The sequence below is a fragment of the Phoxinus phoxinus genome (assembly GCF_949152265.1).
Source record: "Phoxinus phoxinus genome assembly, chromosome: 9".
In the NCBI taxonomy this organism is placed as follows: Eukaryota; Metazoa; Chordata; class Actinopteri; order Cypriniformes; family Leuciscidae; genus Phoxinus; species Phoxinus phoxinus.
This window is the reverse complement of record NC_136884.1, coordinates 19,326,736-19,353,523: the sequence shown is the minus strand read 5'-3', so window position 1 is coordinate 19,353,523 and position 26,788 is coordinate 19,326,736. Positions and strand designations below refer to the sequence as shown.

At 38.0% G+C, this 26,788-nt stretch overlaps 1 protein-coding gene across 2 annotated transcripts; it reads right to left on the bottom strand.

Annotated features, from left to right (window-relative positions):
* Window positions 1-1,061: 1,061 nt before the first annotated feature.
* On the bottom strand, window positions 1,062-20,530 carry LOC307003843 (shaker-related potassium channel tsha2). 2 transcript variants are annotated; one of them, XM_079622672.1, is made up of 3 exons: window positions 18,912-20,524; window positions 17,447-17,656; window positions 1,062-5,925 (listed from the first exon to the last, which is right to left on the bottom strand). In XM_079622672.1, the coding sequence occupies exon 1, from the start codon at window positions 20,393-20,395 to the stop codon at window positions 18,962-18,964; it is 1,434 nt and encodes a 477-aa protein (XP_079478798.1). In that variant the 5' UTR covers window positions 20,396-20,524; the 3' UTR covers window positions 1,062-5,925; window positions 17,447-17,656; window positions 18,912-18,961. The 2 variants fall into 2 exon arrangements, with proteins under 2 accessions (XP_079478798.1, XP_079478797.1); XM_079622671.1 differs by having other exon boundaries at window positions 17,447-20,530.
* Between the last annotated feature and the right edge of the window lie 6,258 nt (window positions 20,531-26,788).

The window sequence follows — 26,788 nt, the reverse complement described above, 5'->3', positions numbered from 1 at the left end:
TATAAATATATATATGCTTGTGGACAAACAACAATAAATAGACAGAGACAGATTCACACAGAGCGCTTGCTGAAGGCACAGAAGCTGGTGCGGTCTGTTTGTAGGTGTGCTTTATTTTCCTGGTCGATGACGTCACTCCCCTATGATGTCTCGTCTCTCCATTGGACTGATTATACACGTGCTTCACGACACAATCACACAGGGGCGTTCCCAAACTCAAAATAAAACAAAGGTTCTTCAGAAATTTTAATATCAAAACACTTTGAACAGAACAACCAACTTAACGCGATGAAGACCGAACAAAGACGAATAGAAAACAGGCTTAATATACTTAACACAATCCAATTAACGAAACGAGTGATAGTGAATTTGACAATCAATGAATAGCCAAAACACTAATAAGGCAAAAGAGCAGGAAACAAAATAATAATGCAAAATAAATTCAAAGTCCAACTCAAACACAATCCAGATGTGACAACACTAAACTTGGTTAAGATAGTTATCTGATAACAAGCCAAAAAAGGCAAACTACAGCTACAGGTTTTATTTTACGAGGGGGGAAAAAAGCGTTTACACTTTTTTTTTAAAGGTGACCATGTATTTAATTATACATTTAAGTACTGAGTAATAATAATTAACTACATGCGCTTTCTATAGGATTAGGGTTATGATTGGGGTTTGATTTAGGGTTAGTTGCATATACTGTAATTATGCATACTTTATAGTTAGTACTACAGTAACTACATGTACTTGTAACAAGGACACTGAAAGTGTCCCAAAGTGTTACCAAAAATACATATATAAAAAATTTCATAAGAAAAAACATTACATTTACTACAGCATAATTAGTTATTCATATTTAATATTCAAATTAGTGACAAGTGCATGTGAACATCTAACAATGCATTTACATTTTTTAAATCTTTCTCTAAAATTGTCACCTGATGCAAAAAAAAGGAGTTAATCTTAGACTATTTGCCATAAGAACGTTTTGTAAAGTACATGTTGCTGTAATGACACATCCAAGTCCAAAATGTAGGAGATCAGACACAAATAGTATTCAAAGGGATTTATTGCATACATTCTGCATGTTTGATTCAAATATATATATTACCTCAGGTATACAACATACTCTCTAAGACAACATATTTAGCAAAATTACTGTACGCCATACAATTACATCATCAACTAGACATTTAATTCATCGCCCTGCAGGGTAAGAAGACTAGACAGAAGACACTACAGGACATTTTAACAGATTCCTGATTGAAACTTAACTCACTCAAGGTCTCTGATGTATTTTTACATGACAAAATTCCTAATGATTCATTACAGTAGCAGCAAGAACATGATAACAGACAATAGTTAGTACAGGAACTACTCATACACTTCATATTGGACATATCAGACATCTTTTTTTACAGTGTTAACAGAGTGCTAAGGCTCTTCAGATGGACACCAGCTGCATTACACAAAAAACACATGCACTATGAAAACACACAGGAGTGAACAATCTGACAAGTTTGAAGCTCAACGCTATCTCTGCTTGGTTTGTATTTGTTCTGCATCATGCAGGGTAGCCCCGCCCACAGTGAAATCTCATTGGTTTAAAATACTGCTTTCACATAGACATTAACTATGGTCTGATTGTATGCATCGTTGGTTTCAGAAATATGAGAACTGAAAATATCTTAAGCCGCGACTGGTTAGCACTGTTTGTTTATTGAACTCTGTTTTTTGGTGAATTGAACTCGATCTATTGTCATGTGGGTTTATGCTAAATGCATTCTGTTGCCAATTTAGATTCTCCAGAAAAACAAATTTATTGATTCAATTCTGAGTTAAATGCAAGCTCAACAGATTTTGTGGCATAATGTTGATTATTACACACAAAAATTAGACATCCCAAAAAAAATTCACTTCTATTGTAAGTGCCTCACTGTAACCAAAAAAAAGAAATCGACTTTTATGTGTGTGGTCCTGGTAAACCTTATAGAACAATATGTCCCCGCAAAGATGCCAATGTCCTAAATCCTTGTCCTTAAGAGGACATTTTTTAGTCCCCATGAGACTAAACGCGTTGTGTGACGTGAAAACTCTGTGTGTGTGTGTGTGTGTGTGTGTGTGTGTGTTTGTTTGAGTGTGTGCGAGTGTAATCAACATTATGCCTTAAGTGCTGTCAATTGAGTTTAACTTGCACTGAACCAGGACATTTTCTTTAACTGTAAAAAGAGTGAGTTCATGACTGATGAATTCTTTGATGTTGCACAAATTCAAAAATGTTGACGAGAAGAGGTTTTGTACATGCATTGCTGAAAAGTTGAAACATGGGAATCAATCCTAGAAACACAGGATGTAACATGATCGTATTATGAAGAATATTACAATCCCAGGAAGACTTTGAGTGCAATACATTCATATTACAAAAAAGAATCAATGACATAATTTTCTCAATCAAGAATGTTTAGCATTTTCAGTTTTAAACACTAATGATATGATACATGATATAAGGCACTAGTAAAGAAAGACATTTACATGAACAACCAGTTAAAATCATTTGCAAAGCAACGATAATTCAGTCATTGTACTCGTACGATTTATCATGCATTATTGCTTACTATGAACAAATAACAGATGGATATAGTACTAAACTGTGCAACGCTTTGCCCATATTTAATTATTTCTCACAACATTTCATAAATATATATTCAGCTTATGCTTTTGAGAATATGTTTCCCTTCTTTGCATATACACCACTTCATTTAAGATGCCGTTTATAAATAAGGTGGTATTAAAGGAACAAAATGTGTTTCTTGCTTTGCACACAGTGTAGTTACATGTACATGCAGTCAACAGTCAGCAGAAATATGACATAACATACATGTACTATATAGCATTGAAACCGCATGTGCTGATATCAGAGATGTGTAGGGAATGATATGAGCGTTATGAACGTTTGAAGAATCATGCCATGGTTTGCTGAACTTTAGCACTTTTGATTATATCGTCTTAAAGTTTTTTTGTCGAATGCCTAAAATAAGGTCTGAATTAAACAAACCCGATCTCACAACAAACTATTTTACAAGGTGGCAATTTCATATGTGAATTAATAGCCTAATCTTTTGAATTTTAGCGAAAATTTAAGCATGAAGGTCTAGCCCTAAACAGTCACTGGGGGGTAAGCAGATCATATGAAAACGTATGAATGAGATTGTACAAATTCATATGCTTTTGTCACCAATTTGCCAAAATGAATATGAATTGCCATGAGATTATGTTGGGTCAAAGATTTTTTTCACATTTTATTCAAAACTCATCTACACTCTAGTCAGCTTTTACAGCCTCATTGTGGATGGTAGCTGCTAGCAACAGTGTTCACATCTGTCATTCATGTTAACTAAGTCAACAACTTAGCTTGGCTTAAATTCAAAGGGATCCAAACTTAAAAAAAAAAAAAAAAACACTAAATAGGCCTACCTCAAAATCGCTTTTCCCTTCTTCTAACAAGTGAGTGTATAGACTAAATGTCACTCTGGCCTATTTGTGACTGTCACAGTTGTTTCTGGTGCCCCCTACCCTGAGGCCTCTTTACATATAGATCACTGCAGTTTGGTAATGATAAAATGAATGTTAGTAAGTACATTTTTGTATCACGGCTCAATATCCAACCCAACCGATCTATCATTATCAATACATACGGCAATTTGTACATATTTTACAAGGTGGCTAATTCGTACGTACGGATTCACACGACCTCACTCGTGCAAATTTGTTTGATTTTTGCTAAATCGTACATATTTTACGAGTTGCCCAATTCGTATGAATTCGTACGAATGACCTACCCCTGACCCCGCCCCTAAACCCACCCAACACTTACCGTGTTTAGACAAATCGTACAAGTGAGGTAATACGAATTCGTATGAATTAGCCACCTCGTACGAATTGGTCGTGAGATAGCGTTGCAATATCACATCTACTGTAGTCACTGAGCAGCAGTGAACATGAAAACCACCATGTTTAAAACAAATGAATAAAGCTGTTTTGGCATGATTATACCAACACACAAATTTGAAATGATGGACCAAACATAATATTGATTTATAATTCACAAATGATTCGCTCAAGGCCTTTTTAATGATTGTTTATATATAAAAGTTTATATGGTACTACAAATTCGGAGTGATTCAATTCATTAAAATAAACTGCTCACTAAAATAAACATTACTGCTCTGTCTGTCCTATTTTTTTGTCCAGATGATACATGTTTATTTATCAAAACTAGCTCGTAAATGAAATGAAAGAGAGAAAACAATGGCAGTGTAAAGACATCATTATCAGGCATCTTGAAGCTTCCACATGGAAGACCCCGGCCCGGAGCATTGAAGCTTTCAGATGCAGAGACGAGCGAAATGATGCCCTGGATGCTGGACATTCATCTGACATGATGCAGACATTCATACTGTATGTATGTGAAAAGTCTTTTCCATTCCATGTTATCAGAAAATGCTTTTCAGGAGTTAAAAAGGATTCAGTACATTTGTGCTTGGGAACAGACATGAGAATAATTCCTCATTTAAATAGGTCTACATTATTTCGTCTAGGGAAATATAATGTCACACAATCAGTATCATGATCAGCATACGTAAGCTCTGTCACATTGCAACTTCCCGTATTTTACCTAGGCCTAATAAAATATACTTATATTTTTCAACTTCATAGTTCCACACATCGCTATTATCAGAAAACAGGCTTAATACATTACAATCAATTTAATTCTGTTGAGGGGCATGTTATGATGATTTTTTACTTGCTCTCTATAGACTATAGTTAATGTCATATTTCTCCTGGACTTTTGGCATTGAGTACACAATGGACAAAGCCAGAACAACACACATCCAACAATAAGGGGAATTGCAACATATTGTTTGCTCGAGTTGTTTCCAGAAATAAGGCTTGTGATCTGCTTGACGTAACTGAACACAGAGAGGTAAGCGCACAGTAAAACAGCGAGGTAGATGCTTTCAGTGATGGGTGATTCTGAAACTATAACAACAATAATCATAAAAGAAATAATGACACAAACCTGCAGCAACATTTGTGCTTCAGTGTGTGTACTGCATAAAAGGAAAGGTGCCATAATCATGACAGAATTTCTACAGCTACACATTTCCTTTAACTATAGGCAAAAGTATACCGAGTGAAAATAGAAAGAATAGTGAAAATGATTTAGCAAAATTTTTAAAAGCTAGAAAAATAACCTGTCACCAGTTTAACCGATTTTATACAAAACCTATAATACTTAAAAAAATAGATATTTAACAATGTTAACCTCAACAGTCAAGTAATGTGTTGTCATTGGTAGTTGTTCCCACTGACTACCGAGTTTGTTGACCGAAACAATAAATCAAATAAAATAAAATGATAAATTAACAAAATAATCAAGATTTATTCCATGCCCAACTTTCTATGCATGCCATAATATCTTTTGGTATAGCACATGATCTGTAATGCTTAAACATGACATACTGCTGGTCTGAAGACATATATGTATACATATTCACGTGCACGCACAAACTCACACACACACCCGTCCCAGTAGCAATGTTGTTGTTTAGGGGGCAAATAAACATCAGGAAGCATCTCACAAATTGTTTGTGCATGTAATCTTTGATTTCAAGTAAATTTTTTCTACCTCAATGCGCTTCAAAGCATTTTTTTTATCTTTATCACAATATCGCTTTGTCCATGTTTCCTCACGGTTAGATTCCACATTAGACAACATGATCCTTTTGAGGCGTTGTACATGTGGAGTTTGTGTTGTCCCATGCAGTGCTGCTCCGGTGAAGATTCATATTTTCCTTGACGATATTCTACTGCTTATATACGCAGATCTGTAGGACGGAAAGTCCATATTCATGACTGTACCTGTAAATCAAAAGAGAACAGAACTCTTATTCATAACAAAGTTGACAGAAACACATTTAATTTACATTTACTAAATTAATCCTATATTTCATTGACATTATGACACTTGTTTAGGGGGTAAAGTTTAGCTCCCACAGGTCAACCAGAGTTTTTCATTTTATGTTAGATTTTTTTATCAATAAAATTATTTATTTAAGTAAAATATGTTAAAAGATGTAGCTGCTATTCTATTTTAGCACGACTGGAACCCCAAGAAGCCAGGACCAGAACTATTGATTTTAGAATACATTATATAAACGGGCTTTATTTGAGAAAAGATGAAAACAGTTCGGACGGGTAGTTTTACACTAGTTTTACATGGAGAGGTGGGGTAAAGTAATTATTACCAGAGCTTCTCAGTGATTTTAGTCCCGTCCAAATGTGCCATCTCAGTAATCATTACACTTGTTAGAGGCACGAAACATCTTTTAGCGCTAGGTAAGTGCCTATTTAGCCTGGCTTCGCCCTCATACGTACTTCCGCTCAATTTTCATTTTTCTTCAGAACTACGTCTGGGATTGTGGTATATTCTTTCTCCAGTCAATTTTTTACCGGTCCAATCAGCGAACAGAGGGAGTGGCTGAGAACGATGACGTTGAGGATAGTGCGCTAGTTTGAGTCGTCATACGTCATGACCAAACGTTAGCAATTGGTTATGGCAGATCCAGAGTGACTCAAGGCAGATCCAATAGTTTTAAACTTCAACAGAGAACCTGCCTTCAAGGAAGTTAACGCTTGTCAATGGAGAGAGGCCAAATGAAATGTACGAGAGTCTGGTAGAACCAGGCTAGTGCCTATAGTGCCTAGTGCCTAAATAGCATACTGTGTCACCCGGACACTTTAGAGGCGGTGCACCTTCAAAAATAATGTGGCGTTACATCGCAGGTGTTAAGAGGTCCGCAGTGAAAACATCTCAGGAGGAGCCCGTGGACAAAGAGGCAAAAATAAAAAAAAGTTTTTTTAAAAAGAACGATGGAGGAAAGCAGACAATGGAGAGTCCCGCGATTGGTTAGTTTATGACGAGACCAATCTAACAATGCACTGCTCGTTATGTCGTCGTCACGCTTCAGAAGAGGCCAAAACTAATAGTTTCATTGTTGGGACAAAAAATCTCAAACTTGAAGCAATAAAAGACCACGAATCGTCAAAATGCCACATCCATGTAATAAAGAAAGCTCAAGGAAAAGCAGAACCGGAGAATTAGGGATGGGAATCGAGAACCGATTCTTCTTCAGAACCGTTGCCCAGTGAATTAATTCCTTGGAACCGTTAGCATGCCTGCTTAACAATTCCGCGTATCGGTTCCGCTCGTTGCAAATGTGTCATGACGTCACACGCGCTGCGTTGTTTTGATTCAGAACGCGGCAAACATGGCAGAGGCAGAAGTTCGACGCAGAAGTATGATGAGGCCTTTAACGGGACGCCACGTTGCTTTCTGACCAGCCATCGCGTGCTGTCTCACACACATTCACTCGCACACATACATACGCACTCACTCACTCTCATGCGCGCGCGCACACACACACTTGCGCACACACACTCTCTCGCGCTCACTCACACAAACGCACACATGCTCACTCACACACACGGGCGCGCGCACATACACACTCACTCACTAGCGCTCACACACTCTCGCTCACTCACTAGCGCACACACACACTCTCTCACGCTCACTCACTCACACACAAACGCACACATGCTCACTCACACACACACTCACTTTGAGAAGTAGCTCACCTATACTTTTAGATTTGTTCTGAGGTTGCTACACATAATTTGTGTATATGTGCTCTGTGCTGTGTCTTCTGATCAGATATTAAAGCGAGTTAATACAAACAAACAAATTTGTACTTATTCCCTCACCCAATGAGAATCGATAAGAAATCGGATCGATAAGCAATATCGATAATGGAATCGGAATCGTTAAATCCTTATCAATTCCCATCTCTACGGAGAATACAGCTGCCATGAAGGCACTTACCAGCCTAAAGACGGCCCAGCTGGATAAAATGAAAATACTGTTTAGAAACGCCCACTGCTTAAGTATTGTAGATCTTCTAGTATCAATTTTCACATGCAGTTACACATTGTCGATTTAAAAACAAAAAAGTGGCTGGTAAAAACATTGAGTGGCTGGTAGATTTTGAAATCCACCAGCCACAGTGGCCGGTGGACAAAATTTTAAATTTCCATCCCTGTTATTGATCTGACTGCATTGACACCATTATATGAGACCTGAACTGAGCTGGACAATGACAGCACTGTTTTCTCCAGAGCCGCTTTATAGAAAATAACTAATGATTTTTACAACTGAAATGAATTAACGCTGAAATTACTTAAGCTGGACAATTACACTATTTTCTTTTAGACCTGCTGTACAACCAAAACAAACTTTTTGTTGCATTATTCTCCTGTTATCAATGTGAAGCTGTTTTGAAACAACCTGTATTGTAAAAAGTGCTACATATATACAGGTAAATTATAGGTGACTGATAGTAACACGACACAGTATTACCACTGACAGTAACACCATTGACAGTAACACCACTGACAGTAACACCATCAACCGTAAAACCACTGAGGGTAACATCACAGACAGTACCACCACTGACAGTGACATAATCGACAGTAAAATTACTGACAGTAACACCACAGACAGTAAAACCACTGACAGTAACACCATCGACAGTACCACAGCTTACAGTAACCCCATCGACAGTAAAACCACTGACAGTAACACCATCGACAGTACCACAGCTTACAGTAACCCCATCGACAGTAAAACCACTGTGGGTAACACCATCAACAGTAAAACCACTTAAAGTAACAGCATCAACAGTAAAACCACTGACAGTAACACCATTGACAGTACCACCATCGACAGTAAAACAACAGACAGTATTACCATCGACAGTAAAACCACTGGCAGTATCACCATCAACAGTAAAACCACTGACAGTATCACCATCAACAGTAAAACCACTGACAGTATCACCATCGACAGTCAAATCACTTACAGTAACACCATTGACTGTAAAACCACTGTGGGTAACACCACAGACAGTACCACCACTTACAGTAACACCATCAACAGTAAAACAACAGACAGTTTAACCATTGATAGTAAAACCACTGACAGTATCACCATCGACAATTAAATCACTTACAGTAACACCATTGACAGTAAAATCAATGTGGCTAACACCACATACAGTACCACCACAGATAGTAACACCATCGACATTAAAACCACTGACATTAACACCATCGACAGGATAAACCAGTGGGTAACACCATCGAAAGTAAAACCACTGTGGGTAACACCACAGATAGTACCACCACAGACAGTAACACCATCGACGGTAAAACCACTGACAGTATAACCATCGACAGTAAAATCACTTACAGTAACACCATTGACAATAAAACCAATGTGGCCAACACCACAGACAGTACCACCACAGATAGTAACACCATCGACATTAACACCATCGACAGGATAAACCAGTGGGTAACACCATCGAAAGTAAAACCACAGTGGGTAACACCACAGACAGTACCACAGACAGTAACACCACTGGCAGTAACACCATCGACAGTACCACCACTTACAGTAACACCATCGACAGTAAAACCACTGACAGTAACACCATTGCCAGTAAAACCACTGACAGTAACACCATTGCCAGTTACAGACCTGCCAACCTGTAAGCATTTTGCGTAGCGGGCACGCATTTTGACCTCAAAGTACGCTGGTACGATTTGTCACTCTAAACTACGCAAAAACCTGGTGACGTCTCTGTGCGCGCGCAGTCCTCAAATCAAACAACAGCAAAAGAAGAAGAGGTCGACCAATCATAGCGCTGGGTTCATTCCCCAAATAGCAAGCGGGGATGATTGACAGATGCGTATGGCCTATCATTTAAAAGAGACAAATCAACACCAATCTAGAATACCACTCGATCCCCCTTCCACTCCCGCCGCCCACCATCTGACTGATTTCATAATGCTGAACAATAAATCTAAATAAATTTGAAATCGCTATAGCTTATTAATTATGAAAGTGCTGTGATTTGTGGATTACTGATAAGCACGAGTCTGGAGAAATAGGCGTTTATTTATTCATTCTCAGTGTTGAGAAACGTAGCCTGCATGTAACGTTATTGTTCCAATAATAACTAAATGTTAGATATTTATTTTGTATGAAAACTAGCGCGTTAGTTAGGCCTACTTATGGATTAAAAAGTACCATTGTATCAGTGCTGTGCGAGCTCTCTCACAAACACGGACGTGCGCACACACAGAGAGAAGATAATTGTAAAATTAAAATTGACGGGCTACATTTTGTTCTTGCTTGTGTATTTTTCTTTCAAAATGTCAGAAAGCAATTTGTATTATCCATCCGTGTTTTTAAAATTCGTTAAACGGACGGACGTTTTACTGTTAACACAGCCCTCATTATATGTCGGATTCGTTTAACTTATACTTGATATTCTTTTTAGAATAAGTGATTCGTTTTGCTATTATTGGACTCCTGTCTATTCATTGTCAACTGTTTTCTATAAATACGTTTGTATTGGCTAACATTTATTTAACATTTTAAATGTGTGTACTGTTTAAAATGTGCAATGTCCAAATGCAAAGACAGCACGTCTCAAATGGAAGCCCTTTTTTTCTGTGGGATTTAGTATCATATTTGGATATTGTAATAATAAATTAAGTAGCCCATCTTAAATGTACACACAGTGTTCCTATGTTGTTGTTGTTGTTTTACTGTTTTCTTGGAGTTTCTTAATATACCATCAAGTTTTGCTTAAATAATTACTTTTTAAATAATTGGTTATTAAAATGTAGGGGGCTTTCACACTAAGCTCGTTTGCTGCAGTCCGAGCCCGAACACGATTGTTCCCGACGGCGCCCGCAGCGTTGGTCTGATTTTATCGAACCCTGGTGTGTTTGCGTGCATATTACCTCATCGCAAACGTGCACGGTGCATGATTGAAGACAGAGTCAATATATATATATTTTTTTTTTTTATTAATTCTGTGTAATTATGTGCAGCTGAGTGAACAACAAAGGTTTACTGTGCGTGTTTAAGGTGGCCTTCTGCTGCTTGCAAACGGACTCTTTAACAGTGGATTTCCACATTTGTTGCCCTGATTCCACGCGCTATGCGCGAATACACTGCAGGCTCACTCTTGCTTGTATCCAAGGTAAGTCATAAACACTATCATCCCTTACATGCGTTTTATTTAACTAAATACATCATCAGCTAAAACGCATATTACGCAGGTCACTTTACTTCCAGAACAAGTGCGCACCCGAGTCCGTGTTGCTTTCACATTCACGCGAACCGCGGCACGGTTCGGGAGCAACCGAACTCAGAGCAACTCCTCTAGGTAGTCTCGGGTTCGGTACCCCAGTGTGCATCCGGGTCCTCATGACAGCGTTCACATTAGCGATTTTTCATGCGAACCGTGCCCCGTTCTGAACTTAAAGGATAATTCCGGTATTAAACACCTTGAGTCTATATTGTAGTTTGTTTTGGATGAACAAGAGTGGTGGACAACATTTTTTTGACAATGGTTCCTCTCTCGAGTTTTTGACTATAATAGAATTGGCCATGGACCCATTTAACATTGGAGTCAATGGGCATGTCCGAAAATGTCATTAAAACAGCCAATAATGTTCGTTTACAAAACTGTTAAACTCACCGAGTCGTTAGTGGTGTTCGTTGATGATTATAAACAATATATCGTCGCAATATAGATTCCAATTCGTTTATTTTGCTATAGTGGAACTATTTTTTCAGACACTTCACAACTGTGTAACTTCCGCTCAATATTTGAATCTGAAGCGTTAGCACACTCCCGACCACTTGATGGCGATAACTGATGTTTATGTCTCGCGGGACACTCACAGTCGAGTTCAACTTCATATTACAAGTAACAATTAATGAAGGTTTTGTTTGTTTATTTCGCTTACTCTCCCGGAGCACAGTTGCTCTGCTCGCTAGCCTTATGAGAAACGGAAGCGAGCAAAAAGACTACATCGACCAAATGTAAACAGCCCCCTTTCCGTTTCCGTTAGCGCATTTATATTAACGAGCACTCAGTCCTTCAACAGAATTCAATGGGATTTTACAAAATGACGAATAAAACATGACAGAAACTGTATTTCGCAACACTTTTTGTTTCTGGAACATCAACTTACATCACTAACCACTCGGTGAGTTTAACAGTTTTGTAAACGAACATTATTGGCTGTTTTAATGACATTTTCGGACATGCCCATTGACTCCAATGTTAAATGGGTCCATGGCCAATTCTATTATAGTCAAAAACTCGAGAGAGGAACCATTGTCAAAAAAATGTTGTCCACCACTCTTGTTCATCCAAAACAAACTATAGACTCAAGGTGTTAAATACCAGAATTATCCTTTAACTGGGTGTGAAAGCCCCCTTAATTAAATCATTAAAATGGAATCAAGAAAACTATAAAAAGAAAATAGAATTTGGTAAAAAAAAAAAAAAAAAGTCAGTGCCCTTAACATAAGGTAGTAATTTATTAAAAAAATTGTAATCAATTATTGTTAAATTGTACATGATTTCAATTAATTAGACATGCTTTTTGATTACTAAAATTTGATTTAACCATTAAAATTGAAGTCCAAAAAAAAAAAAAAAAAAATCAGAATACAGAAAAATGGGGAAAAAAAATTAAACGGATTTCAAAGGGCTCTACAACCAGCTTTTTGGTGCATTACTATCACCTTCTGCTCCGGATGGTACCATAACGTACCAAACCATTGGGCTGACACGTGAGAAATTTACTTGATGTAAAGATGCACTCGACACTCTCGACACCTGGTTTTGTTATAGTCCTGCTTTTATATACTTATATGGTTTTATATAGTTATGGTTTTGTTATTTTTTTTGTTGTTAATTTGGTTTGGAACAGTTGTTGAATAAACAATTAAACTGACAAATTAGGCCTTCCTATCTGTTTGACTGACAGTTTTATTGATCACTGAGATAGCATTGACTTGGAATGAAGTTTGTTCAATATAAAAATTAAAATAAAAAAAAATAGCTTAGATTAAGTAAACTACTTTTGCCATATTGCTGTAGGTTAGCTTGCTACATTTCCCAGGGTGGCAGCTTCAGTATAGTGAAGCTTAATTTAATATAGAGTAACTGCTAGCTTAACTCACTACATTTTCCAAGTAGCTTGCCCAACACTGCCGCAATCAATGTACGAATTCACTCATTTGTTTTCGTTCAGTCCTTTAAGTGGACTATATTAGTGGAGTAATGTAGGGAATATTGAATGAGGGTATATGGGGCCATTTCAGACACAGCCACCGTCTTAACTTAATGGTTATGTTTCAACTGTTCAATTAATAGTTCAATTAGGAAATTTAGGTAGCTTTTATAAACGTGCCTTAGAAAAAGAACATTAACGGTTTGTATCTTCAGAGAAAACGATGGCTTTCAGTTAAAACAGCTCAAACATGCATTTTAGTCTGGGACTTGGCTTACGCCTTTGTCTGTGAATCCGGGCACAAGTTTGATTTAGAAGTTCAGAGGAAACCCTAACTAGGATGTCTCAGAAATATCAACACTGTGCTGCCGTGCAACTATGTCAATATCACGCCTTTGAAAGCCAGAGCTGTTTCATTTGCACTACAACAACAACTGCAGTTGAGTCACAAAGTCACGCTGACCTATTCAACACCTGTGAAGCTGTAACACAAGCCAATAGCACGAGTTCCACACATGACAACAGCATTATGCAGTCGCTCTTATTGTGTCTTGCTCACCATATTTTCCAGCAGAAAAAAAAACCTCTGTTCCTGTCAGTGTTCATTCTGATCCTCAGACAAATTCAAATTTTGGAATATTTTGGCCTTACAGACGAGCCACTGCTGCTTAATATTCTAAAGCATAGACCTCTATATTACCTGAATTGATAATAAATTGTGAATGTGTTCAGTATTTAAGTCGTAAAGCGAGCAGGATATATTCAAATGTAACGTTTGGCTTCAAATCACACTTATTTATATAGCAAAAAGCTCAAAGCTTAGTTCAGTCTCATGGTGTCAATGCAGGCAGATCAATATTATTGAATATTAAGTGTCCCCAACTAAGCAAGCCAAAAGTCAAAAGCCAAAGGCGACAGTGGAAAGGAACCAAAACTCCATCAGGTGACAGAATGGAGAAATGTCTAATGGTGACATGTATAATGATATTAAGCGAGACACGGGTGCCTGAGCCTCCCCAGCTCTACAGCGCCCCACAATTTCCCAATGTAAATCTGTGGTGACAAATGGAACTGCAGCGCCGGTCTTATAGAGATCGATTGGGGCAGATTTCAGACTGCCCTGCTTATTTTTGCGTTACTTTACGTAAACCTCACTCTACGCCAATACACTTCAGCTATGTGTTTGTATCAGGTCAGTAACTAGTTGGCATTCTGTTCTTCCTATGTGCAGTAACATATCAAATGAATGAAAGTATAAATCCTTTAATTGAAACGTGCTCATGTGAATTGACCCTTCGCAGGGAGCTTGATTGACAGGTGATCTGACCAATCATACTTCGACATCCGCCATTTTGTCCGACAAAGCAGTCAGGAGAGTTAGTAGATTAACATGGGAGGATTTGAACTTGAGAAGCGGAGTGTACTGATGCCTTTCTGCGGTTAAAACAACATTCCTTATGTTCATTCATGTTTATTTGATGGTATAAATGAACTAGAAGGAAGAGATGATCGGTTCACGAGCAGCTTTAACTGATGCTCTACAGCGATCTGTCAGACACATTAAAGAGCCACAAAACGGTATTTAGTGTTTCAGTTTCTTTAAAAAAATGACCAAATTTGAAAGGTGAGACTTTGTTTAATATGTTTAATATCAAAAGTAACCGAAAGGTAACCTGGTCTGTCCTGTCTGTCAGCGCATTGTCAGTGTCCCCTCCGCCGTGATGTATTTTTCACTGTGTCGTGAGAACATGGTGTGTGTGAGAGCGGCGTAGCTTGTCGGACATAGCGACAGTAACTAAGAGGGGCGGGTCTTTGCGAACGGACAATTAAGGCAATTCCAAGAGTGTTCTATGCGTGTGTCATGTGCGTAATTGATTACTAAATAATCAAAATACCAAAGTTACTAAATAACAAAAAAGTAAGAAATGTTTCTGTCATTTAATTTCCTCTGATGTAATTGCATTAAACATTGAATAGCCTATAGAACAATTCTATATACAAATAATAGTGGACTTAACATCAAAATGTAATGTTAATATTTTTTTTATATAACCTTCTCACTTTACACACTTTGGTCAGTTAAATAATAATGTATGCAATTGTATATTGTTTATTTAAAAGAATTAAAAGTGCAGTTTCATGTCTATCTTTGTATTATTCAACTGGTGGAGGGTGATATGGGATTTTTTAAGTAATTAGTAATATATAGTCCAATACTGTTGAAATAGAGTAATTAGCACAGTAATCATATTGAACTGTTGAAAATGTAATTTTGCTAACATTAGAGCGTCACCCTCAGGCTGAATAATGCAATCACTGCCAAAAGTGTGTCTGCATGTGTTCAGTGATTAGAATATTAAACCTACAAAATGTTTATCATAAACCACCGCTAAGACCCAGAATTTACCCAACCTAAATGTAAAGTCAGGAGCCGCTACTGGTTTTAGGGCCAATATTCCTGGACGTATATGAGAGTCACATGACGGCCACTGATCAACTGTAAGTGCCAAAGCTTCCTGGATTATGAGAGTATCCACAGCTTGAAATAACATGACCTTTGCCGAAGTGAATGTGACAGTCAAGTGTGTGTGTGTGTGTGTGTGTGTGTGTGTGTGTGTGTGTGTGTGTGTGTGTGTGTGTGTGTGTGTGTGTACAAATCTATAACACGCATTACAATATGACATGGTGGGTTTCTCTACGTCACTCTTATTTCTATCTTATTTCCATTTGACCAGACCGGCATTCCCTCATAAAACATTAAACACATATGGACAATGCAACACACCAATATTAAAGTGGGTCATGAAATACCCACAACTCAACAGCTGCTCAACTGACCCTGCGTTCTGAAAAATATAGCCTATATATATATTAAAAATATCTGTTTTCATTCCGGTCAAGGAATTCAAGCTCACTTAATAATTATTAATAAACAGTTTTTATGCATTGCACTGATATTTTTATTATTATTGAAATAATATCTCCATTCAATTTAAAAATGAATTTGCATGTTGTGAAGAAAGACTCAAACTCGTTCACAATGTCTGTATATGGAACTAGTTTGTGAGGGATCTGTTGGATTGATGCATGAGAACACATTTGGATGTTCCCCAATGCATTTTATGAAAACGTTATGCCATATTAACCTTATGTATCAGAGATATTAAAGACATTCACGCAATATTAGACGCAATATTATATTACAGTAGTTAGAATTTTTTAATAAATGACAAAAATCCTAAATTCTCCCTGAAATCATTAAATGTTATTGTACACTGACTGTACCGTTCGTTTACATTGTCTATTTTTGTCTGGGATTATTTAAAATATAATATCTTCACCAGCAAACACTTGATCTGAACCGTTCCTTGAATCGGATGCTTTAGTTAAAGGTATTACAAAAAGGATATTGACAAAAGAGATCAAAACAAGCAAGTACATACCGCCCCCTAGTGTGAACAAAGAGCACAGACAGAAAGTCTGCATTATCATTTGTTGTCATTATAGATCTAGAATGAATATTTCTAGGTTTGTAATCTGCATACTGTAAGTCTTTTTTGATAACTATATTTATGGACCTGTGTCACATTGCTGTGTAATTGAATTGAGTCATGTGCTTCTTGTTTCCTACATGAAATGGAAATAATGGTATGTGATGTTATAACATATAACAATACAGTACATAGTTTGTTTTTCTTAACCAATAAAACAAAATAGGTGTCTTTCAAAAGAATTAGAAGGATATCAATTTCATTTTCTTTCGCATTCATTGTCACAAAAAGTGTCCAAAATAGTATCTGTTTGCAGGTCTCTTTCTGTTATTTTTTTATTTTATTTTTTTACATGTTATTCTAAAAACGTGTTAATATTTCCAGTTTATATTATTTGTTATCGCCTGTCTATTTGTTTCTTACTGTTTTTTGTTACGGCCTGTATCAGGGATCTCCAACCCCTGGTCCTGGAGACTTCAGTTCCAACACTTTACCTGTTATTTTCAAATCAATGATAAACTGCTTCAGGTGTGTTTATTAGAGTTGGAGCTACACTGAATGGGTCGGCTAAATAATAATTGAATATAAACCTAAAAGTCTTTCGTTCACATTAATTAGACAAATATTGGCATTATAACTATATTCCTCACAAATGGCTAATTCTAAAATGGACACTTTAGCACACATGCACAAAGTTATGCTTTGATGGATGTGCAAGTGTTACATACCTCATCCTGTCTGAACTCTTCTTGTTATTGTGAAAATCCCATGAAAGGAGCAGTGAGTTAGGAGAACTTGATGATGCGGTGTGTCCATTTTCAGTTAGTCCGTGTTGCATGAGTTGATAATCCAGCCAATAGGCAGATGGGGTTTTTCTTCCTCACAGTGACGTCATATCGAATCCCTTTTTGAGCCGAGTTCGTGATTCCCTCTCGATGCTGTTGCAGAGCAGAAATGTAGACGCGTCACCATTGTGCGTGTTATGGGCTACGTCGTTTTAGAACGTTACTTTGTATTCACATGTGATGCATTGGATGAGCCTCTGTAGCTTATTTTAGCTCGACTAGGCCTGATAAAAAGGTAAACCTGCCTTATAATTAATACATTTCTGATATAATGTCGTTGTTTTATAATAAAAGCGCCAGAAACCTTATCTTATTAGGGTAAATTAAGGAAACAATAATAGCCCAATGTCTCCAGAACCGTCTGGAAAGTTGCTATGGAAACACATTTATTCTCTTAAAGGTTGCAGTTTCCACCTCTGTCCACTAGATAACGCTATTGTATTGTTTAAAAAACACCTCGTGCCCAGAATTGAGCGCGCATTGTTGGAATCGAGCCTCTGCTCATGCATTCCATGCGCATCTGTTGATAATATGAAGACATAAATAAGCTTACGTCAAAATAATGCTAATCATTAAAAGTATATCCCTGCAGTGCTTCTAACATAGAGCGATAAAATGATCAAGTAATTTTAAGATGCCATAACATTTCAGTGCTAATGCAATGGCACCGATTTATGACACAACCTGAAAATAAAGTATGCTCCTAAAAATTATGAATAATCTCAAATTTGGTTTGCTCTTCTACTGATCGTTCTCAATGAAAGCACAGAGATGTGCGTTTCTCAGATTTCAAAATTAATCGTTAGACATAGCAAGCTTGAAAATTTTGAAAATAATAACAATAACAACAGTAAATGAGCTGGGGTAAGTCGTTTTCCAAATGACCTTGCAGTTGAACTGTCCTCGTTGGAAAAAAAAATAAAAAATAACAACAAGATATAGCCTATGTGTGTATTTTGGTCCTACCATTTCTCTCCAAATAAGCAAATTGTATGTAAACTTTATCGCACTGTCACCGAATTTGTTGAAAAACCAACGGATTACGCACCAATGAATTTGTGGACTGTCTACGAATAAAGTGCTACACATTGATTTAATTGGGCTTGCTTATAAATAACTTACGTTATGTTTTTTTCCTATTTGTTTATTTTATTTTTGCGCCTACGGCTAAGCCTAAGTCTCGCGCTTCGATGATCGGCGATCACAACAATGGAAGACAGTTTGGAAAACAATCGAACAATCACGTTATAGCTAAAATCTGCTGTCCTGGATTCCAAAAGAAGTCCGTGTTCCACGCAGATTGTCGGACATCTACTCAAGCCAGCGCGAGGGATGAGGATGTACTCACAGTCACAGAGAACGGTGCGCTTCTTTGGGTCTATAATTGGCTTTCAACATTCATACATCAGTAAGCTTCCCTGCGTACGCTTTACGCGGGCTGCAGTTGGTGTATTTGACTGAATCCCCATCCTCTGAATCCCGATAGTCTGATTTGGAAAGGGAGGCTTTGCTGTCACTCCTTTTAAATTCCTCAAACGAGGGTTGCTGCTGGCCACACGTTACATGCGTGTATTGCATCTGCTCCCCGTGCTCGGTCTCCCTGTGGTAGAAGTAATTGAAATTGGACACGATGACGGGCACTGGTAGAGCAATGGTGAGCACACCAGCGATGGCACATAAAGAGCCCACTATTTTGCCACCGATGGTGACTGGGCACATGTCCCCGTAGCCTACAGTTGTCATGGAAACCACTGCCCACCAGAAGGCATCGGGGATGCTGCTGAACCCCGACTCGGGGTCGTCCGTCTCGGCGAAATACACGGCGCTGGAGAACAGTATAACTCCAATGAAAAGGAAGAATATGAGGAGACCCAGTTCCCGCATGCTCGCTTGAAGGGTCTTCCCCAGGATTTGAAGCCCCTTCGAGTGTCTGGAGAGCTTGAATATGCGGAACACCCGCACCAAGCGAATGACCCTCAGGATGGCCAGAGACATCGCTTGCTGGCCATTGCCCTGATGCTCGGCCAACTCCAGACCTAAGGTGATGAAGTAGGGAATTATGGCCACTATGTCGATTGTGTTCATGATATTTTTAAAGAAGGCTGGTTTGCTCGGGCACGCGAGAAACCTCACGAGCAGTTCAAAGGAGAACCAGATGATACAAAGGGTCTCCACAATAAAGAAGGGGTCTGTGAAGGGATTGGGCTTCTTTAAACTGGCAGTTCCGTTTATTGCGAGGGGCTCGTGCATTTTCCCGTCCTCCCTAAACTCAGGTAAAGTCTCCAAGCAAAATATGACAATTGATATCAAAATGACGAGCACTGAGACTATTGCGATGCCCCTCGCGGGCCCAGAGCTCTCGGGATACTCGAACAGCAGCCAAACCTGCCTCTGGAACTCGTTTACTGGCAAAGGTCGCTCTTCCTCCTTGATGAAGCCCTCGTCCTCCTTAAAATTCTCAATGACTTCTTCTCCCAACTCGTAGAATTTGATTTCCTCCATAAATATGTCGACGGGAACATTGACGGGTCTCCTCAGCCTGCCTCCAGACTGGTAGAAGTAGAGGATGGCATCAAAACTCGGTCGGTTCCTGTCAAAGAAGTACTCGTTCCTCAGATCATCGAAGAAGCGCATTCTTTTCCTGGGGTCACCGAGTAAGGTGGCAGGGAATTGCGCCAGGGTTTTCAGTTGGGTTTCGAAGCGCAATCCGGAGATGTTGATGACCACCCGCTCGCAACACTCATTGTCTGCCCGTTCAGGTTCGTAAACATCTTGGGACAGGGCTGCCAATGCCACAGTCTCGTCGAGGTTCTCCCCGGACACCACAGTCATGTTTGTCCCCTCAAAAGGGCGAGTCGTTTTCGCGCCCCGGTCCTCGCGCTGTTCGTGGAAAATGGTCCGAGCACTTGTAGAGCGGCGCGTGTCACGTCACTTCGCGCGCATTTTCCTCACAGAGGTGTCTCCTCATTCCCTCCCCAAGAGGAGGCTGGCAGTCTGGACGATTGGCTGTCACATTCACAGCATTTTAAGCAGCAATGCCCTCCCTCGCTCGCTACGAGCTCTATGGCAAGCCAGAGCAGCATTTATTCCTTTAAACAAATTAATATTGTGTTACAGGTGCTTGATTTTCATTAGTCTATTTGTAAGGAGTCCAATTGAGACTACGTAGGCCTATGTCATTTTTACTAACTAGTCAAGATGTGATTATGTGAAGATGTGATGTGTTAATTAATATTTTTGTGCAATATTTCTATTTGAGTAGGCCTATAAATATTTATGTTGACTTTTACACTAAATCAATACATTCAATTGATTGATGCACTTTAGAATACTGTTCATTCATTAATTAATAACTATAGGACCAAATAAGTAAAGCACTATTAACACTCCAGTAACTACTATCAACTAACAAGAAACTCAGATTAACAAATTAGAATAGAAGAAGAATAGAATGTGGCATTTATATAGCGCTTTCATATGTACTACTGTACACCCAAAGCGCTTTACAATCATATCATGGGGTCTCTCCTCAACCACCACCAGTGTGCAGCATCCACTTGGATGATGCGACGGCAGCCACGGTACAACGGTGCCAGTGTGCTCATAACACACCAGATACAGGTGGAGAGAGGAGAGAGAGAGTGACAGAGCCAATTCAATGGATGGGGATTATTAGGAGGCCATGATTGGTAAGGGCCAATGGGTGGAATGTGGCCAGGACTCCAAGGGTTACTCCATTGAATTCTTATCTGTCGTTTTTTACTTACTTGAATTGATATTGGCGCGTAATATTGTTAAATTAAATAACGTCATTTGAACTTGCCATACCTTGACTTTAAGTGAATTGGCGCCACTGTGGGACGGTCCATAATTTTTTCTCTCTCCCAAAATTAAGTCAGTTGAAAAACATTGGATGATGCAAATTATTCCGGCCCACCCACATTTTTAAAGGCCCACCCATCATCTACTTTCTGCCTCCACCACTGACTATAACTACTATATACAGGTTCATAATTAACTTGAATAATGCATAATGTATAAGTAGTTCTGAAGTGAAGATCATGATAACCCACTATCAATGACTCAAGTATTACCAAATCCTTCAGAAGGAATTACTAATTATTTGGATCAGTATTCTGAAGTAGTATTCTGAAGGATCAGTATTCTGAAGTAAAAATTTAGAATTTATTATATGTTATGTATTTTTTAAGATAATTATGAACCTGTATAGTTATCAGTAGTCCTCTGAAAGGTATGAAAAAATGTTAGTTATTGATTAGCTAATAATGACCTATCACATTGGACTGAGCACTACTTACTGATTCATTAATCAGAGTTTCTTGTTAGTTGATAGTAGTTACTAGAGTGATAATAATAGTGCATTACTCATTTGTTCCTGTGTAGTTATGGAACAGTTTTCTAAAGTGTCACCAATTGATTTGCCAACCCTCCCAACCCTATTGTTTCTTTTGCAACTGCAAACCACAAAACTAGCACAACTGCATAAACTGGTATAAGCTGTACACTGGAAAACTTTTATGTAATTGTTTACATAAAAAAACTGTAAAAGTACAACATTAAAAACATGTTAACTGGTTAAATGTAAGTTGCCTTACCATATATGGTGAAAAACTGTAAATGGTTTAACATCATATTACATGTCGGTTTACTGCTAAATAATGTCACATTTGTTTGCAAGTAAAAACTATGAATTACCATATCATTTAAGGTTTTAAAAATATATTTATGATAAAAATTGTGTTTTCTTATTTTTGTTATCAACATAGGTCACATTAGTTTTAGTTTTTTACATTTTCTGTTATTTAGGTAATTCATTATTTTCAGACCATGTGTGTTACCCTGATGGTATTTTGTCTTTATATGTATGACCTTGTGCACAAGTATTGACCATGTAATGTAAGGTAATCTAGATCTTTAGAATCCATGCGACTGCGAGGAACAGACCCAAAATCAAGCGTTTATTCAGCGACTTTCATCTCCATTTTCAGCAGAGACTGTAAACGTCAAATAAAACTCGTTATAAATAAAAAAAATGGCCACCTCAAGAAGCTTTACATCAGATTTTATGGCAGTGATATCAAATGCTCATTGGCTCTTGCCTGCTTCATTACAGATTGCGACATACCGTGTTTTGGGTGATGTGCCTTTTGAATGAGAAATACGTTCCTTCACGGAGTGGATCGGGATAAGATCCACTTATTGCTTTTTTGTCAAAGGCTAAGTCTGGATTGGATTCAGAAAGATTATCAAAACATAATTAGAGAAGATAGAGCCCGTCAAAGCGTACACAGTCCTATACCACTTCCTGGATCAACATTTTATTTAGTAATGTTTGGCAGCTTTGATTTATACACTGTTTAATATTTGATTATTGCGTTAGTTTACATTTGTGCATTTGTGTGAGTTTTTTTTTAAGACGTTGACAAAAGTTTTCACAAAAATGTCATGGCACCCAGAACATTTTGAACAGAAATCGGAGAAAATCGTGCATAAGCACGATTCACTTTTATCACTTGTCTGTTCATTTCCAGTGTTTTGATGCGGAGAATCTCTACTCTCTCAAAAGATTTATAATAGTGTGATAGAATGGCAGGTAAAGAGTTTATTTATTCTTGCAGTCGATTCTTTTTAATAATCAATATCAGTTCACAAAGTGCTTGAAATTATTCACTCGGTGAAACGTGAATTTTGAATCTGAATCTAAGTCACAAAAGAGGTGTCTGGCTAATTTCTTTTAAAAGATCATATAAGATTTGTTCACAGAAGTCCAAGAAAACTATCATATTTGAAATATTGAATATATAATGTATCAATAACTTTAGGTAATATGTACACTTTGTCTACTAATACTGTATGTATCTTTAATGGGATAGTTCACCCAAAAATCACCTTCAAGTTGAGCACCTCCAAACCTGTATGAATTTCTTTCTTCTGCTGAACACAAAAGAAGATACTTGGAATAATGTCTGTAACCAAACCATTGATGGGGGAAAAATACTATGGAAGTCAATGGGGCCCATCAACAGTTTGGTTACCGACATTCTTCAAAATATCTTCTTCTGTGTAAAATGATGACAATTTTCATTTATGGGTGAACTATCACTTTAATCTACTAATATGTACCCTTTAGGAGTAAATACATATTCAAATATGTACATTTTGAAAGGTCAGTTCCCCAGTGACAACTTTTGAAAGTGTACCATTTATATAATTGTATAAAAGTCTTTCTTATATTTTTTTACAAGCTGTTAATCAATAAAGACAAGATTGTTACATGAAAATAATATAATAACAGCTGCAAATTAACAACATGTTTACAGTATGTCTCTTTATGCTAAACACAAATATCACTATAAATCAGGTAAACAACCATTTAAAGCTACAATATGCAAAAAAAATTCTCCGCTAGGGGTCGCTAACCTCTTACAATAACAAAGGTGTACGTTGATGACGCAAAATTCCATTGGAATTGTGGGATAAAGTAGGGGGCGATTGCTAATGAGAGACAGATCTATATCAGCGCCACACTTGAATCCTGCGAGTCCCGCGGATATAAAGGAATAAGGACGTGCGGGTGCTGTATTAATACTCACACTTGTCAGTTTATTAGACGAATTAAACTTTTGAGTTTACTTAAGTTAATGCAGCGCTGTTTCACTTGGTCTACACTATCTATCACACTACACTGCATTTGAGTGTGGTCAGTACCGCTGCTAGCCATTTTGGTGCCCTAAGCATAATTGCATAATTGCTTTATGATGCCCCCTACCCCGAGAAACGTATTATATTACATGCGCTTCATGAGGCACACGCACGCGGTCTCTTGCACTCTCTCTGCCGTGCACGCGCTACGCGGTTTGGAGCACAGTCTGTCTCGCGGGCACGCTCGCTCTAGATTCCGGAGATTTTAACTAATTCGCGGGCATCAGTAAGCCGCTATCAATATGTGGGAGACTCCCGGGATGTCTGTATTTCTATACTGAAATAATATCGGCATTATAATTATTGATTTTCATTAGGCTATTTTTTTGGTGCCCCCTCAGCTCTTGGTGCCCTACGCACAGCGCGTGATGCGCGTGGTGGGAGCGGCGGCGCTGAGTGTGGTGAAAGTTATAATGTTATTCTATGTGTTAGTTTGTATGAGACTAACAGTAAGCTAGATCAACATTAGAATAACATACTAATCATATTATAATATTTCATCATGTTTAACTATATAACATTGATTAGTTTTATGAACATTTGCTCACCTGTCTAATAAAGTACATACAAGAGCTCTGTCAAGTCGAAGTTTGTCACGGACATGGCCCTTTCGTCGCCTCTAAAACGCCACGCTGATATTGATCCTCGTTTTAGTTCTCCTTTTTTCCCAAAGTCTGCTTGCCATGGTCCATAATGTTTGAACAACAACAGCGTGAGCGTGCCGCTAGACGTAACGCAGTTGTCCACGTCTGTCGCCATGGTTACTATGGAAGTACGAGCGGCCGGAAACCAGGGATAACGCGGATATTACGTCAGTGACAGGCGACAAGTGAACAGGAATTCCGGGATGGACAATAATTTAAAATTTCTCTGAAATTAAAATTTTTTGGGAACTTTTGGGATATTTTAAGTACACAACTGCAGGAAATGTATCACACTGTGCAAGTGATTTTTGGATACTTTATTACAAAATTCTTACATATTGTACCTTTAACTAAGCATTTAGATGCAAATACATTATGTACAGAATCACAATTAAACAAAGTATTTTTTGCATTATGTAGGCCTACAGACAATGTGAGTGGTTATTGACAATACAAGTATGTTAAACTAATGAGATTCTTACTGTTCAAAAAGTAGAAATAGATAGATTTCATTTTAAGGAGTAAATGTAAAAATGGCTTGCCATAGAGGGCTGTCTATGAATGTCGACATTTAGAATTAATATGAGAATACACATCCAATTCCAGCTGATGTTTAGAAATGATATTGTTTGCAATTTAAACAGACCATCCATAATCTTTGGTGGCTACGAACAGTTAATTTTATTGGCATTTTATTGTCCTACAAGTTAATGGAGCCCAAATCACAGCGTTTCCTTACATTTGAAATTCTTCTCATTCCTGGTCTGAGCTTCATTTTAAGCAGTATTTATTCCACTCATCTTATGATGTCATTGTTTAAATACTCCAAACTATAAAAATGCTTCCAGCTATTATGCAAGTATCTGAAAAGCTCTAAAATGCTTCAACACAACATTCACTGGTGGGTGGAGTTGTGGGCCAAGTTGAAAAGAATGACGAGGAGACCCAAAATAGAAATAGATTTCTTTTCCCATGGAGTAAATCCGGGAGCAGCACAAGGGGAGAAAAAACTACACAAGGGTCGTACCCTTTGTTAAAAAGACATTTGCATAGTTCATAGATTTTCAAGACACTTGCGTGGTACGGTCTGCTTGTGTGACACTGCAGGTTCATTCGATTTACCTTAAATTAGACGGAAATTACATTTTAATAATATTTGATCAACTTTTCCATGTTGATGTTTTAGGAAAAGGTCAAAGTAATAAATAAAATCGTCCCTTTCCACATACACAACATTGTTTCGTCCCCATTCTTGACCTTCTATTATGCTTTCTAATGTGCTTGGCAAATGGTAGTTACTCAACCCTTGCTTTACTACAGACTCCTCCATTCAATCCATGACCAAATGTTTAATTACACTCATTAAGTGTAAATGACCTTCACAGTTTTGACTAGTTTGCATGGTAACTCACCCTAGAAATATGCTAATAGTTTATAGCATCATTGCGTTCACTTCCTATCCTGAGAAACATCTGGATGTGACGTGTGTAAGCTGTTTTCAATTTCTCTCTTTCTGCATTTTTCTTAATTGGAGACTGAAAGATCAGAGGAACGGCAGTTCTGTAATTTAATTGGACCATTGATATTTTTGAATGTTTGTATTTATTTAATGAAATCAGTTCCCACCATATTCATCACACCGCTGTGAGTCCCGGCAATCGTTCCTCAAGAAACACACAGCTCAGGTATCCAGCGTCCTGCGGACTCCATCAAGGTGACTTACGCTCCATCAGAAAGCAAATGCCGCAGTGATTCATGCGTCTTTGAGAGGACGGGGGTTTTTGTGCTGCTGTGGAACAGATCAGAAGAAGGTTTTCCGGTTACACTTTATTTGGTAACACCTTATTTTGTGTTACAC

What these genes read in the sequence shown, in the direction of transcription:
- LOC307003843 (XM_079622671.1), bottom strand. Translation starts at nt 20,395, where the DNA reads ATGACTGTGGTGTCCGGGGAGAACCTCGACGAGACTGTGGCATTGGCA.